This window comes from Euphorbia lathyris, chromosome 3, assembly GCF_963576675.1.
Source record: "Euphorbia lathyris chromosome 3, ddEupLath1.1, whole genome shotgun sequence".
NCBI classification, from domain to species: Eukaryota; Viridiplantae; Streptophyta; class Magnoliopsida; order Malpighiales; family Euphorbiaceae; genus Euphorbia; species Euphorbia lathyris.
The window spans coordinates 89,595,645-89,611,501 of record NC_088912.1 but is presented as its reverse complement, the minus strand read 5'-3'; the positions used below and the strand labels follow the sequence as shown (position 1 = coordinate 89,611,501).

General features: G+C 34.8%; 1 protein-coding gene across 2 annotated transcripts; it reads left to right on the top strand.

The window, feature by feature from the left end:
• The first annotated feature begins 887 nt into the window (after nucleotides 1-887).
• Nucleotides 888-5,366, top strand: LOC136223154 (GDSL esterase/lipase 5). 2 transcript variants are annotated; one of them, XM_066011012.1, is made up of 5 exons: nucleotides 888-1,196; nucleotides 1,313-1,440; nucleotides 2,987-3,187; nucleotides 3,324-3,579; nucleotides 4,895-5,366. In XM_066011012.1, the coding sequence occupies exons 1-5, from the start codon at nucleotides 923-925 to the stop codon at nucleotides 5,131-5,133; spliced, it is 1,098 nt and encodes a 365-aa protein (XP_065867084.1). In that variant the 5' UTR covers nucleotides 888-922; the 3' UTR covers nucleotides 5,134-5,366. The 2 variants fall into 2 exon arrangements, with proteins under 2 accessions (XP_065867084.1, XP_065867083.1); XM_066011011.1 differs by having other exon boundaries at nucleotides 2,987-3,217.
• The last annotated feature ends 10,491 nt before the right edge of the window (nucleotides 5,367-15,857 follow it).

Here is a 15,857-nt window from a genome sequence, read left to right as displayed (position 1 = left end):
AATTTTCTCTTTCATTTTATTTACAAATTTGCCACATCTTTTTGGTTAATTACAAAATTGGTCCTTATCACATAATAAGGCTTGTCACACCATAAGAAACGTGTTACACTTGATCTCTCATATATATATATATAGATATATATATATATATATATATATATATATTGAGAATTCAAACTAAATTATAAAATACTAAAAAAACTATTGAAATTATCTATGAGTTGGAAACACAAACTACAATTTGAAATTATATATTGAAAACTAAATCATTGATGTTTACATTTTTTTTTCATAAAACTGTTGAAATTATCTATATATTGAAAACTTAAACTCTAAATGAGCAAGAAGATAATCATGCAGATGATGACATAGTAGAAATAGAAAAGATTACATACCAAAGCTTTTAATATTCGTGAAAGGTTAGAAACAATTTGGATTCAATAAGAAAGTGTTCATGCAAGTGAGTTACTAAGTACTTGTAAGTTCAAAGATTTAGTAACAAATATAAAAACTAAATTAATGTATCAAACAACTTTATATAAATATTTTTTGAATAATAATAATTAAAGAATTTTTGTTAATGTTAAAAATTTAAAATTTTATGTGTTGAGAAATTTTATTATACAAACTCTATTTAGTAATAATCTCCCAATTATTATACAAAGAGTGAAGTTGTAAGTGTATTGTTTTACTATATATAATATATATATATAATTAAGAGATAATCTCTATAAACAGTGTTTTTTTTCTGGTCAAACAAACCATACGACATATTTGACAAATTTGATGTTCATTCAGATTAAAACCTTTGTTTCTTAATTTTAAATAATAATAATAATACAAAAACCCTTCATATTGCACATATAAAAGAGATATTTGTTATTTAATAAGAATTTGAAATTTCTATAACTAAAAGTCAGCCATGGCAAACTTAAGTTTTACTTTCTCTGCTTTCCTTCTTCTCCATCATCATCTTCTCTTCAGTTCTACAATATCTGAAGCAAAAACCGAGCATAGATCAAACGACCGCGTTTCAAGTTTATTCATATTTGGTGATTCATTTTTAGATGCTGGAAACAACAACTACATCAATACGACGACACTTGATCAAGCTAATTTCTTGCCTTACGGTGAAACTTACTTCCGTTTCCCGACCGGTCGTTTTTCCGATGGTCGGTTGTTGTCCGACTTTATTGGTAAGATATATTTAAATATTTCTTTTTTCATATCAATCTCAGTTTAGTTAACCAAACAAATATTCTGTCTCCTTATTAATAATATATTATAATTGATTAAGTAATTATGGGTGTAGCTGAATATGCAAATCTTCCATTAATTCCAACATTTCTTCAACCACCTGGAACTCATCGGAATTACAGTAATGGTGTGAATTTTGCATCCGCCGGTGCAGGTGCTTTGGTTGAAACTTTCAAAGGATTTGTAAGTTTGTAATTTTATACGTTGATATCCGTTTGTTTTATCTACTGTTTAAGTTTAGGCTAATTAAATTATTTTTACGTGTGAAACATAGATTTTTATTACGATGCCAAGTCAGTAATTGGGGGTGAAAATGAATTTGGTTTTTATAAAATGTAAATGCAATTCAGATATATGTTTTTTTTCAGACCAAATTGTTACAACTTTCACATCGGATAAGAAATGATTGGCAAACTTGTTTAGGAAGACAGTCTTTGCTTGTTGCATAGGTTGGGTGGGTCCACCGGAATTTGAGAGGGCATGAATAGCATAAGCATGCCTGCTTCTGTTTGATTTGTCAATATCAAAACATAGAAGAAAGCCAGTATCATCCTGAACTTTCTATCCATTTATATTTCTCTTTATTTGTTTTAGATAATTTGTTTGAATACTTGATTCTACACGTGTCAGGTATCTTTTGATCCCACATGTGTCACAGTATTTTTAAAGTAATTTTTTTTCCTTTATGAATAAATATTCTTGAAATCTGATAAATTAGAGAAAATTATAAACTGGATTAAATTAGAAGTTGATTTACATATTGTGATTTACATATTGCTTAACACATTATATATTAAGATTATTTATTTGTGATTTTTCTAAAATAGTTTTAATATATATATTATGATTTAACCGAAATATATTATCAACCCGATGGGTTCGCAGTGGAAAAACTATTGGTTCACATTTTACGATTTTGCTTTTTCTGCTAAGCAAAATTGTAAAATGGTGGTTTGCAGTTCACGATTTTGCTTCCTCTACAAACTAACGTATAGAATAAAATATGCAAATTTGTTCGATAAAGGTGCAAACTAACTTAAAATACTAAAAACTAACATACACAAAAAAAAATTATGGATCATGTATTGATGTATGAAACTGAAATCGGATTGCAAAGGATGAGAAATGGAGGAAAAAAATTGGTTAAGTCATAATATATATACTAAGAGTATTTTGAGAATGTAATTTGAAAGTGTCTAGTTTGGTAAGAGATAATGTAATAGGTCTAATATGTAAACGAGCCTCTAATTTAATCCAGTTTTATAATTTTTTTAAAAAATTATTTTTTTTGAATGAAAGGCTGGAACGAGGCTAAGTAGAATTCCGAAAATTATTATTTTATATAGACTATTAATTTATATAATACTTTTTATTTGTCCATTATATTTTTCAAATTAAATAATTAATTTTTTTAAAATAATTATTATTTATTAAAATTATTAATTTATCGAATATTATTTTACTACATATAAAATTTAAACCTGATATTTTTAGGTTAAACAACTTGAACTCACATTAATTTAAATTGATATTTAGATTTTTTTTTTCTCTTTTTTTACTAAAGATATTTTTGCTCCATCCTTCTCTTCTACTCCTAAAATTTACTTTTAAAGTCCTATTTTAATATGAATACATAGAAAATATGAAAGATAAAGATGATATGTAGTAATTATTAGATGGAAGACTAATGGCACCAAAGAGTCATTATGATTAGTTGTCTATTTTGTAGGTGATTGACCTTAAAACTCAGGTGATGTATTATAAGAAGGTGGAGAATTGGTTGAGATGTAAATTGGGGAATAATGAAGCCAAGTTGACATTATCTCATGCTGTTTACTTCTTTAGCATTGGAACCAATGATTACATCAACCCTTTTTTGACCAATTCTACTCTTCTCAATTCCTACTCAAATTCCATTCATGTAGAGATGGTAATTGCCAATTTGACTCAAGTTATTCACGTAAGTAATTTACGTGTGTCTGTCGTTTTTTAAGAAGTGTAGATTTATCTATAATATAGATATTGAATTATATGTTTATGTTTATATTATTTTTTATATTTTACAGGAGATTTATAAGATTGGAGGGAGGAAGTTTGCGTTCATAAATTTACCGGCATTAGGTTGTCTTCCGGCTATGAGAATACTTGAACCAGGAAATAATGGTAAATGCTTAGAAGAAGCTTCAAATCTAGCTTCATTACATAACAAAGCTCTCTATAAGGTTCTTGTGGAAATGGAAGAGAAATTGAAGGGTTTCAAATATTCGCTCTTTGACCTCGAAACAAGTCTCCGACAAATGATGAATCATCCTTCCAAATATGGTAAGCACTCATTTCATTAGTGTGTACAGTTTGTAGCAATCAATTTAAGTGAACCGGATTTAAGTCTTGTTTCAACAAACACTAAGAAAGTGTTCGTTAGAACAGTAACACAATTACGTTAGAACAAACAGTAAAAGGCACCTTAGAAGGACCTTCGAATAGTAAGAAAGTCTCCCTAACTTGGTCTAATTTATGCACATTCAACATGTTTATTAGTTGAGTCCAATCAATTTTTATCTTAAAAAACTTCAGCCAACTATACGCCAGATTAACTAATAGTTGTCACATCTAAATTCATTTAAAAATCAAATTTCAAGTCTAATCTAAAATCCACCTAAAAGATATTTTTTAATAAAAAATATAAATGTCTAATATATAAAACTATAAAGCCCACCTTACATTTACTATTATGCTACCGATTTTTATAAATCTCAAGCCGGCTTTACATTTATCCCCAAACTTAATTAATACCTTACATTTACTATTATGCTACTGATTTTAAATTCAAAAGCGTAAATTATATACATGGTGTATAATATTTGATTTTTTCATATTTTGGTGTACAATCTTTAATTTTACACTCAAAACTATACAACATTTTGATGACATCCTATTAAAATATATAGCCGGTAATTATGACCGGTCAACACGAAATCTATGTGCCATGTCAGCAATTTGACCTCCATAAAAGTTAAAATTGATGACATGGCACGTTGAAGCCTAGTGAACTTTTGACTTTTAAGGAGGTCAATTTGTTGATATAATTTGTTGACTTGTTTTAGTGGGAGGTCACCAAAAAATTTTACACTTTTATGTGCAAAATTGAAAATTGTACACCAAAATGTGAAATATGATAAAAGTTGTACACCACGTGTATAATTTACCATTTGTTAAAGTATAAAAAGATTTCATTGTTAAAAAAAAGTATATATATATATATAAAAGATGGCCAAGCTTTTAGTTTTGGTTTGGAAAATGTAGGGTAGACCGCTCTAAAACCTTCCAACCCAGTCCATGAAAGCACAGAAGTCCATTTGGGCCCATGAATGAAATTTTTGTAATTAAAACCTTTTTTTTTTTATGTAAAAAACCCTTTTTTTACATGTCTAAATCTGGCTTTTTAGCAAGTTTAATGTAGCCCATTTTGTGATGAATGTATTTTTGGGCTATAGACTGTTGAATATGGGAAAATTAATAAGTTAATTGCACTGCTAATTTAATCAATTTTACGATGTAATATTATGAAAATTACACTATAAATTTGGCTATATTATTATTATATTGCGTAAGACCTTATTAAATTGGGGTGATGAAGGTATGAAGGAAGGGAAGAGAGCATGCTGTGGAACTGGGAAATATAGAGGAGTTTTCAGCTGTGGAGGAAAGAGGATTGTGAAGAAGTTTGAATTATGTAAAAACCCAAATGAATATGTTTTCTGGGACTCTTTCCATTTAACTGAAATGTCTTACAAACAAATGTCATTTCAAATGTGGGCTGGGGATGTCTCTACAACTATTGGGCCTTACAATCTCAACCAACTTTTTCATATTTGATTACTTTATTTCTTCCCCATATGGAGAATATTTTGGGAAACGAATTCCAAGAGGGATTGAGGTATCCCTGTTGTCGTCTCTAGTATTTTAGAGGGCTTAGACAAAGAATGGAACAATTATTAGACATATATTAGACCGTGGAATAATGTACAAATTTATCCTGTAATTATTGGGGAAAACAAATTTAGTTTTTGTAATTTCAAACCTTAGTAATAAAAGATGAGTTTTTTTTTTTTTAATACGTAATTTCATGTTCGGAGTGCACTTTAAACTATAGCATTCTGACCACCTAAAAAACCTTGAAATTGCACATATTATGGTAATGCAAAAAAAAAAAAAATTCCGTTAATCAGATTTGAAATTGCACTGTTTAGTAAATATTTGACTTAAGATTATACTGTTTTATACTGATTGTTAAATTCTCTCTCCTTGAATAATCATAAGGCTAAATGTGCACCTTATTCCCATTATTGTTAGGATAGAAGTTGTGAAATAAAGTTGAAGGTTCGCTTTGTTCTATTGTTATTGAGAGGCGGTGATTAAAAAAGAGGCAATGGATGATATTGTTGTCGACTTTCGATTTTATTTCATGAGACGGTTTTTTTTTATATATATATAGGATTACTATGATATTAAAATACAGAATAATCATTATTAGTATGAATAATTTTTATCAATTATGATCTTAATAACTATTGTATTGTAATTGAAATAAGTTTTATATCTTATTAGAAAATGAATTGGAGAGAAATTCTATTATGGTCTCGGTTTCAGAGTTCAATTTCAGAAATTCATTTGGTGGGGGAATCCAATTTCTTAGTTCAGGCGATGGTTGAAGATTTGCTGAGTTGTCCTTTGATGTATCATTAACTAGATTATTTACCCCCTACAATAAATGTTGTGTATGTCATTGGTTTCTCTCCATGAAGAATTTTGTTACGTGAAAACCAACTCATCTAGAGAAAGGAGTACAATGTGCAAAAATCCAACATATTCATAGTCTGGTGCACAAGAACAATCAATTCTAGAATGTTTTGTTGCAATTAGTTTGTGAATTTTGACACCCACCCCAACTAGTTTTCATCGTTCCTAACTTTTTTCTGCAATTCTTGAAGATGTGAAGCAGAGAGCCATCATTCCAGCCATAGAATAAATAGACGTTCTCTATAGCAGCCTTCCTTTGAAATTGGTCGTCTATGAACGGGAGAGAGTTTTTACACATGCCCAAAAGAGCTAGAAGCTGAGAGAGGGACTTGCAGAATCCACTCAACATCTTCCGGGTAATGATGGAAGTTCCAACACTCATCTTGATGACATGATCATTATTTGATTCCCGGGGCCCACCCGCCACGCACCTCCATTAACTAGGATTTTTCGAACACTCAACAGGGTCCTCCAAACAAAACTATCAATCCTTTTACTCGAGACATATAAGATAGACTGATGCCTCAGATATTTGCTCTGAATAGTGAAGCATAAAGGGACTCTGATTTGCTGATCATTCTCCATGCTTGTTTTCTAGTATGGCTTGGTTGGAAGAGTAGAAGTGACGAAAACCTAGTCCCCCTTTAGTTTTAGAGGCACAAAGTTTATTCCAACCAGCTTGGTGAATTTGTTTTTTGCCATTAGGTTTCCCCCACCACAAATCTATCATAAGTGATCCAAATTCATCACAAAAATTCTTTGGTAAGAGGAAGCAACTCATGAGGTATTATGGGATAGCTTTGATCACGGTTTTTAATAGAATCTCCTTCCCAACTCCAGAGAGACACCGTTCACTCCACCCCCTACTTTTTTTAACACGATGCTAGAGAAAATTGAAGACAACCTTCTTTGACTTTCCAATCACCGTAGGCAACCCGAGGTATTTTGGAAGTGTCTCTACCTCATTTACCCCAAGGACCTCCCGGAGTCATGCCTTGCATCTATCTTTCACATTTGTACTAATACGGATCTCTGACTTGTCAAAATTAACCTTCTCCTTTGAGGATCTTTCATATGTGCTAAGCATATTTTTAATCACTTTACATTCCTCAACATCACCTCTGAAAAATATTAGGGAATCATCTGTAAATAAAAATAAAATAAAATAAATGAGTAACCATTGGGAAAGTTGGGCTAATACAGATACCATGTAACACCCTCTCTACTTCAATCTTCATAGCTAATCAATGTGAATAACTCTTACATAAAGATAAAAATCAAATAGGGTGAGATATGGCCTCCTTGGCGGAGACCCTCACTAGGCTTTAAATACCTTTTTGGCACCCATTTATAAGGAAATAAAATGACACTCAAAAGAGATAATTTTTTTATTATCCCAGTAAAGACCTATGGAAACCCCATTTTTTGCATCACTAACCTCAAAAAGGACCATTCTACCCTGTCATAATTTCATTGAGCATATGACCTGAGGGGTCTCTACCACCTTTTTTTTTTTCTCAGAGGAATACTAATTTCATTGAAATCACCGAAACAAACCCAAAGCGATGATTCTTTAGTGCAAATATACCTCAACATAGCCTATATTTTCTGCTTATTAGAGGAATCGGCCATCCATACATTCTCGTTCCTCTCCATATCTGCCTCCCATTATCATCATTCATACTAAAGTTCCCATAATTTTTCAACGAGATAGTAACATTTTATTTCTCATTGATCAAATCCATTTTATTCAGTCAACTATATTCTCGGTTAAAGGTCCCCTAAACAGGAGGCTCTAGACGGGCGGCTAAGTTGGCTCCTGCTAAAGCCGTCCATGCTTATTTTGTTGATAACGCTGATATCGGAAACTCTTGTCAATATTAAAAATTATTTCTTTAAGAGTTGTTGGAATTCAAATTTTATTTTTAATAGCAAAAAGAAGATGTTGACGGATAATGTTGACGGATCTGCGCTGGGCTCCTCGGAGGCTGCTGGCGCTGGCGGAGTATTCCGATCGTCTAGAGGGTTTTCCAAAGGGTGTTTTAGCATTCCTAATTGTTTCCTCTTATGTTTATATTGCTGAGCTGAAGGCGATAATTTTTGCAGTTGACCTAGCTTGGGAGAAGAACTGGCACCGACTTTGGATTGAATCGGACTCCTTGTTAGTGATCAATAAATTAAAGTCACATTCTACCAACGTTCCTTGGTCCGTCCATCAAAACTGGTTGAAATTTCTACAACAGTGCTCGCAGATGTCCCCCGTGATTACCCACATATACCGAGAAGGTAATCGGGTTGCTGATGCTTTAGCCCGCTTCGGCGTCTCCTCCTCCGACATTACGTGGTGGCAATCGGCTCCGCACTTCTGCCACTCATTGCTTTTTGATGATATCTGTAATGTTGGTCCCTTTAGATTTCGCTGATTTATTTATTTGTTTGTTTGTTTGTTGCTTTTTATTGTTATTTGATTTTTTACTTTATTTTTCAGTTTCCCTCCCTGTGTTACATTTTTTTTTCTTTTTTAAATAATATCGGGTTTTCAGTGTGTGCTCTTGGGATGCTAACCTAGTTGGGATTCTAGGATCATTGTTACTGTATCGTCTCAGCTTCTATAAAAAAAAATTAAATAAATATAGACATAAATAAAGTATGACTAAATCAAACTATCCTATCCAAAAATCGAAGACGTAGTTTTGGTGCCTTTAATTAAAGATTAAATAAGAAAATGAGGGTGGATGAATTCGAACCTGGGACTGGAGAATAGAGGGAATGACAAGCGCGCGCCATCAAACGCTAGGCCACTTAGTTTAATTTGTTTATTTTATAATTCTTTTATTTATATATTATTAAGTGACTGATACTAAAAAAATCCAATACTATATTTTTTAAATAAAAATACACTTGCTTTAGTTTGTTCATTATACAATTCTTTTATTTATATATTATTAAGTGCTTCTGATGCTAAAAAAAATCTAATATTATATTTTTTAAATAAAAATACGTTTGCTTTAGTTTGTTCATTATACAATTCTTATTTATATATTATTAAGTGCATCTGATATTAAAAAAAAATCTAATACTATATTTTTTAAATAAAAATATATTATATATTTTAATAAAATTTCATATTAATATTTTATTTATATAAGAAAATATATTTTTTCAAACATACGTTAGAATATATATTTTAACTTTTAAAACACGAACTATGAAATTTAGAACATACGACATATTTTTTAGAACATACGTTATGTTTTTTAGAACATGCGTTATGTTTTTTCGAACATGAGTTATAAATTATATTATAGAACAAATGCAAAAATGATCCAGATATCTACTGATTTTTTTAGAACATTATACTTAATTTTTAGAACTAAAACTATAAACTTTAGAACAGAAATGCTTACTTGTGTCGCACTTTTTCAGGTTGTTGTGTCGCACTTTTGTGCGACACAACAGGGGTGCGACACAAGAACTTTGCATCGCTCTTGAGAGCGACACAAGCTACTCATCTGTTGTGTCGCACTTGTCACGCGCGCGATACAATAGAACGATAACTCTTATGACGCGCTGCTAGAGTGCGCGACACAACATATGTTAATTCTTGTGACGCGCTCCAAGAGTGCGCGACACAAGCTCCCCGATTAATCTGGTACACATTGTATCGCTCCTTCCTCACGCGCGACGCAAAATATTGATATTTAAAAAAAAAATTACAAAATTTTCAAGCATCTAGCATAAAATTTTATAATCAAAATTGAAAATAATAAAATAAATAAAAATTTGGATTGAAGAGAGCTATGATAAAATAAAAATTCTACACACGAGGAAAATTTAAACAAAAACATAAGGAAAAGTTTAAACAGAGGCAACACAAAAAATGACTTGTTAAGTTACCAAGTCCTTTATCATCAATTATACATGAATTCATGTTCAAACTCTCAAAATTGGTAAAACCTGCACAAAATAAATAATAAAAATAAGAAAGCACTCTTAGAAATATCTATTGTCAAAAGTTCACTACACAAACCATCAAACGTTGAATTATAATTATTTCATATTAGTTAAACATGCTTAAAACACTTAAAATAGCTAATAAGGCATTATGAATGTTATATGTCATCTGATGCTAATAAGGCATCGGTACCTAATAATGCTAGGCTTATCAAATGTAACAACCAATTTTCTCTTATCTGGTTTGATGGTTTTTGCATGTCCACCACAGGGAACAAGAAAATTAGTATATGTTATCCCAGGATGTTAACAAGTTGTCACCTAATGAAAGATAATAGGAATAGAATTTGACTCTTTCTATTTATCTCAACTTTAATTAAGATTCTATCAGGGGCTTAATGTTAACAAGTAGTCAATTACAAAGTAGCAATCGTGAGAATGGTCGAGCAATAGAATGGTCCAATTCACAGTTCATAATTGGACTAATCAGATGGCATCAACTGGGATATACTAAGGAAAACCAGAAACTCCAAATTACAACAAGGCTTACATGGATAACATCTAGGAGATGCAATGGAATTTGTCCAGCTTCTTCTTCAGGGTACCTGCAACCATATAATACAAATTAATATATATCTACCTCTTCGTTCAATCTCACAATTTACATTTTCTAATGTTAAATTCGACTCTCCATATCATAATACTTTCTTCTTTCACTTGGATAACATCTAGGCGTTGCAAGAATAAATTATTTCGCTTTTCAAGATCCATCCGAGCCTCACTTCAATAAAAGAAACTAGAATGCTTAATATACCTCTTGCAAGGACCATAATATCCTGCCTTGAAAATTTCATCCTTATATTGCCTATGCAGCCAGAAGAAAAAAATATGTTAAAACTCAAAAACCATAAAATTCACTAAAATAGTTGAAGGGAAGGGTCACTCCACATACCTTCTGAATCCAGTGGTGGAGCTTTTAACAAATCTAGTGCTATGAACATCCCAATTTAAGAGTGCTATGTTTTCCTTTTCGTGTCAAGAAATTTACATAAATCAAAATTCATTTTGAAACTCATAGCATTCAAGTCTGGGCAATTTGACCTTTGTTCCAATTTCATCTTTCAAAAGTTATGATTTCTGTAGGACAATATTCTTATAAAGTCAAATTGCCTTGTCCAATTCTAGCTATTGCGTACAATTCAAAATAGAGTAAGAAAGTGAAGCTGTATATGCAAGATCTGTATGCAGAAGAGATGTTAACTATTACGTACAATTCAAAATAGAGTAAGAATTGTTAGAGATAATATTTAGATTATCTCTACTGATAATTATGCACAAACTAAACCGAGTTGTATTTGATATACAACTCTATTTAGTTGCAGAGATAATATTCCTATTATCTCTAGGATTAGATATAAGAGTTGTAATCTAACTATACGACTAATTAGGTCAGACAAACCTAATTAGAATACACTTTGTATCTGTCATATAAATACACTTGATTAATACAAACCCTAATTAAGGGAATCATTCAACCAATCCTATCTCTCTCTCTCTCTCTCAACCTTTCGGCCCTCTCTCTCTCTTCAATCACCGAAACCTTTCAACATGGTATCACGAGCAGATCACGGTTCTAATCCGTCTGTCTCCGCTTCCGCATCAGTTCCGCCGAATTCCCTTCATGGGGCGGATGTTGCTTCAATCGAACAACCTTCGGCTTCCGTTTTTCTAACCGATACAGTCTCCCCAACCACCATACGAACTCCGGCAGCTACGGGAAACGCCTCGTTTTTCCTCAGCTCCACCGCTGTAAGTTCAAGCTTCCTCACGCCGCCGCCGTCGGCCAATGTTGCGATGTCTCCTTTTCCGCAAGGGAGCTTCGCGTCTGAGTTTATCGTTAACACGGAATCTGCCGCGTCCTTGCAACCGTCCTCTGGCTGGCGCTTTGAGTCGCCGTTCACAATAGCAGCCCCGTCGTCTGTCACGTCAACTTACCTATTTGACAAGAACGACGCGGGTGTGTTCCCTCGGCTTCGACAACATCAGCCACGACAAGAGTCTCCACCGCGGCAACATCCACAGTTGTTTCCTCCGCCGGGTAATTTTTCTCAAACTCCAATCCGACCTGGTTTTGGACCTCCACCTTCTTATCATAGCTCACAATTACCTTCCACGTTCACAAATCCGTCTTCTGAACCTTTTAGGGCAAACCCTAACCCTAATCATATCCCTAACTTTTATCACAACCAGGCCCCTCACTCAAACTACTCCACATATTTGAACACTAATACAAATTCTGTCACCCAAGATCGTGCCCCTCCGGCGCACACGCAAACACACATTAAGCTTACCCCGCACAACTATAAGGCGTGGAGAATGGCTATTGTCTCCACCTTTAAGCATCATCACTATTTTGATCACATCACAAGTAATACCCCACCACCACCTAAATTTCTATCTCGAGGTGGATTCATGTCAAATAATGACAATATGCTTCTCAATCCTGAGTACACTGCATGGGATGATCTTGAAAATGCTGTTATGTCACTGTTGTTGCATTCAATTACTGAAGAAGTTTACTCCATTATCACTTGCTTTCACTATTCTCATGATATATGGGTAGCTTTAGAGACAGCGTACGGTATCATTACTGATAGTAAACAATTTCAACTTAGCATTGAATTACATGAGCTTGAACAGAATGATATGTCAATTAGTGAATATATGCAAAAGCTTAAATCAATTCTGGATGATTTGGCTGCTTCTGGAAATCCTTATCCCATGCACCTTCTACCTACCCTTCTTTATAAAAATGTCAATGAAGTATTCAAATCTAGTATTCAGAATCTTCTAACTCAAAGAGGCATTCATATTGATTACTATGAGCTACTGAGCAAACTGAAAACAGTATAAGGAATGGTTCAGTCCACCAAAAAGTCGACATTCATGCTTCCCATGCCTAACCCAAGTTCGCACGAAGAACATGTCTCGACCGTCTCTCCCAATGCAACAACAAAACCAAAAACAAAAAACGGAGAGGAGGCAAGTGTTTCAACTGTGGGGATTTGGATCATTGGGCGGACAAATGCAAAAGACCCAAAGGGTTTGCAACATAGCAAGGAAGCCAAGGTGCGCAGTCACATATCGCGTGGCATACCCCATCGGACCCTTTCAATGGTCCACCTCAGCCATGGTACCCAGACACCGGAGCCACCAATCACATGACGGCTCAACCAAGTCAGTTGCAACACATGCAACCTTACTCGGGAAATGACACAGTTCACTTTGGCAATGGACAAGGTTTGCATATCTCTCACCTAGGTCAAACTTATATCAAAAATCTCAAAGTTTCTGATATTTTACTAGTCCCTAAAGTCACTAAATCTTTACTTTCGGTTCAAAAGTTTATAAGTGATAATAACTGTTTCTTTGAATTTTGGCTTAACCATTTTCTTGTGAAGGATCAAATTTCTGGGGAAATCCTGTTACGCGGTCCGAGTAAAGATGGTCTTTATGTGCTTCCCCCCAACTTAAAAGAGGCGCTACTTGGAGAGAAGGTGTCGTTCGAAAGGTGGCATGCGCGTCTAGGTCATTATCAGAATCAAACAGTGAGCATAATTCTGAAAGACAACAATTTATCATCATCAGCACCAGTTAGTGGTTGCTCCTTTTGTCCCTTAGGGAAATTAGCTCAAACTTCTTTACCGTCTATTATTCGTTCTAGTACTTTTAAATTTGAAAGTTTGCATTAGGATGTTTGGGGTCCGGCCCCTATTCTTTCATTTAATGGACATCGCTATTTTCTAATTATCATTGATGAATTTACTCGCTTCAGTTGGTTATTTTGTTTAAAAAATAAAAGTGAAGTTGCTTTAACCTTTCAAAACTTTCTTGCTATGATTAGAAATCAATACAATGCTCAAGTTAAAATTTTCTACTCCGATCTTGGAGGCGAATTTCAAAAGTTGCAATCGTTCTTGCAAACTAATGGCATTGTCCACAAAATTGCATGTCCTCACACCCATGCTCAGAATGGCATAGCTGAGCGAAAAATCCGGCATGTGGTTGACACATGCCTTACAATTCTTGCAAATGCATCCTTACCTTTACATTTTTGGAATTATGCCATGATTCATAGCATTCGTATGATAAATATTCTCCCCACCAAAACTCTTCGTAATCGGTCTCCTTTCTTTTTGTTTCATAGAAAGAAACCTGATTATACGCTCCTCCGAGTATTTGGGAGTGGCATCTTTCCGCTACTTCGTCCTTACAATAGGAATAAATTTGATTTTCGATCAAAACTTTGTGTCTATCTAGGCCCTTCCTCAAACCATTCTGGAGATTTATGCCTAGATTTTTCCACCGGTAGGATTTATGTCTCAAAATTTGTGAAATATGACGAAACAATCTTTCCAGCATCGCATCGAACGACGACACCTCTCTCCTCTAATGCAGGGTCGGAAGCAGCGGCACATGATCTACCGTCGTTACTCAGACCGTATCCAGGTAATCCTCAGAATTTTGTCTTCTCTTCTTCTACACCTCCCACCGTGCTAAATGTGCAACCTGCAATACCCGCTGAATCGATTAGTGGTACCGCTGTTCCTATTACGGCAGCGCTGGACACCCCTGCACCAGCCGATATCCACGCAATACCGCCTATGGCTACTGTTACAATTCCCCTTGCGGCATCGACGGAAGAACGTGCCTCGGACCACGACACCGCGGCTGAGCAAGCTCCCGCATCGGTAGGAAGCGCTAGCGCTCACACAGAGTGCACTGTGGATGCAAGGAACACATGCCCAATCCCCGTACCTGCTGCCGAAATCGGAGCGAGCGCAGTGTCTGCTGCCGCGCGGTCCACATGGCTGCCGAATACGGAATTGGCATTTCCTCATGGCCCCCTGCCTGCCACCTTGCCAAATCACGCCTATGCATCGGATCCCCCCGGCACAGCGGCAGCTGCCCCATATCCTGCGAGGTTGACTACGGCTCACACTCGAGGCCTTGCACATGAACCCGAGCGTCAGCATGGAATGCAACTTCATCACTCGACATTACACTCAAGAGGGAGATTTGAAGCACTTCTAGCGTCTCATGAAGATGGCACTGTAGATCCGACCTGCTTCAGCAAAGCAAATAAACTTCCGGAATGGCGACATGCCATGTCAGATGAGATTAAAGCGCTACTAGATAATGGAACTTGGAAACTTATTCCACGGCCTCCGGGAAGACACATTATCACATCACGATGGCAGTTCCGCACAAAGAGAAAATCTGATGGATCTATTGATAGACACAAGGCTCGTTTGGTTGCACGGGGATTCACCCAAAAATCCGGGATTGATTACAATGAGACATTCAGTCCGGTTATTAAAGCCACAACCATTCGCGCAGTGTTAGCCATTGCTGCAGCAAACAGGTGGTTCATCAATCAACTTGATGTTTCAAATGCGTTTCTTTATGGAAACCTGTCAGAAACTATCTACATGGAGCAACCACAAGGTTTTCGAGATCCTGACAAAGCTGATCATGTGTGTCTTCTTCAGAAGAGTCTCTATGGCTTAAAACAGGCTCCACGAGAGTGGTTTACTCGCTTATGAAACTTTCTGGTTTCATTGGGCTTTCGTATGTCCTTAGCGGACAATTCTCTCTTTGTCTACAAGAATGGAAAGCTTCAATCCTTCATACTTTGCTATGTGGATGACATTCTCATCACAGGGAATTCACCAGCCCACATTGTCAATATAATCTCATCCATTGAAGCTGAATTTCCAATTAGAAATTTAGGAAGAGCTGAATTCTTCCTAGGCATTGAAATTCAATACTCTAAAGAGGGTATC

Excerpts from the sequence above, each read along its gene's own strand:
- LOC136223154 (XM_066011011.1), top strand. The coding sequence starts at position 923 with ATGGCAAACTTAAGTTTTACTTTCTCTGCTTTCCTTCTTCTCCATCAT. Across the intron at positions 1,197-1,312 it reads GTTGTTGTCCGACTTTATTG|CTGAATATGCAAATCTTCCA; the intron begins GTAAGATATATT and ends TTATGGGTGTAG. Across the intron at positions 3,218-3,323 it reads ATTTGACTCAAGTTATTCAC|GAGATTTATAAGATTGGAGG; the intron begins GTAAGTAATTTA and ends TATATTTTACAG.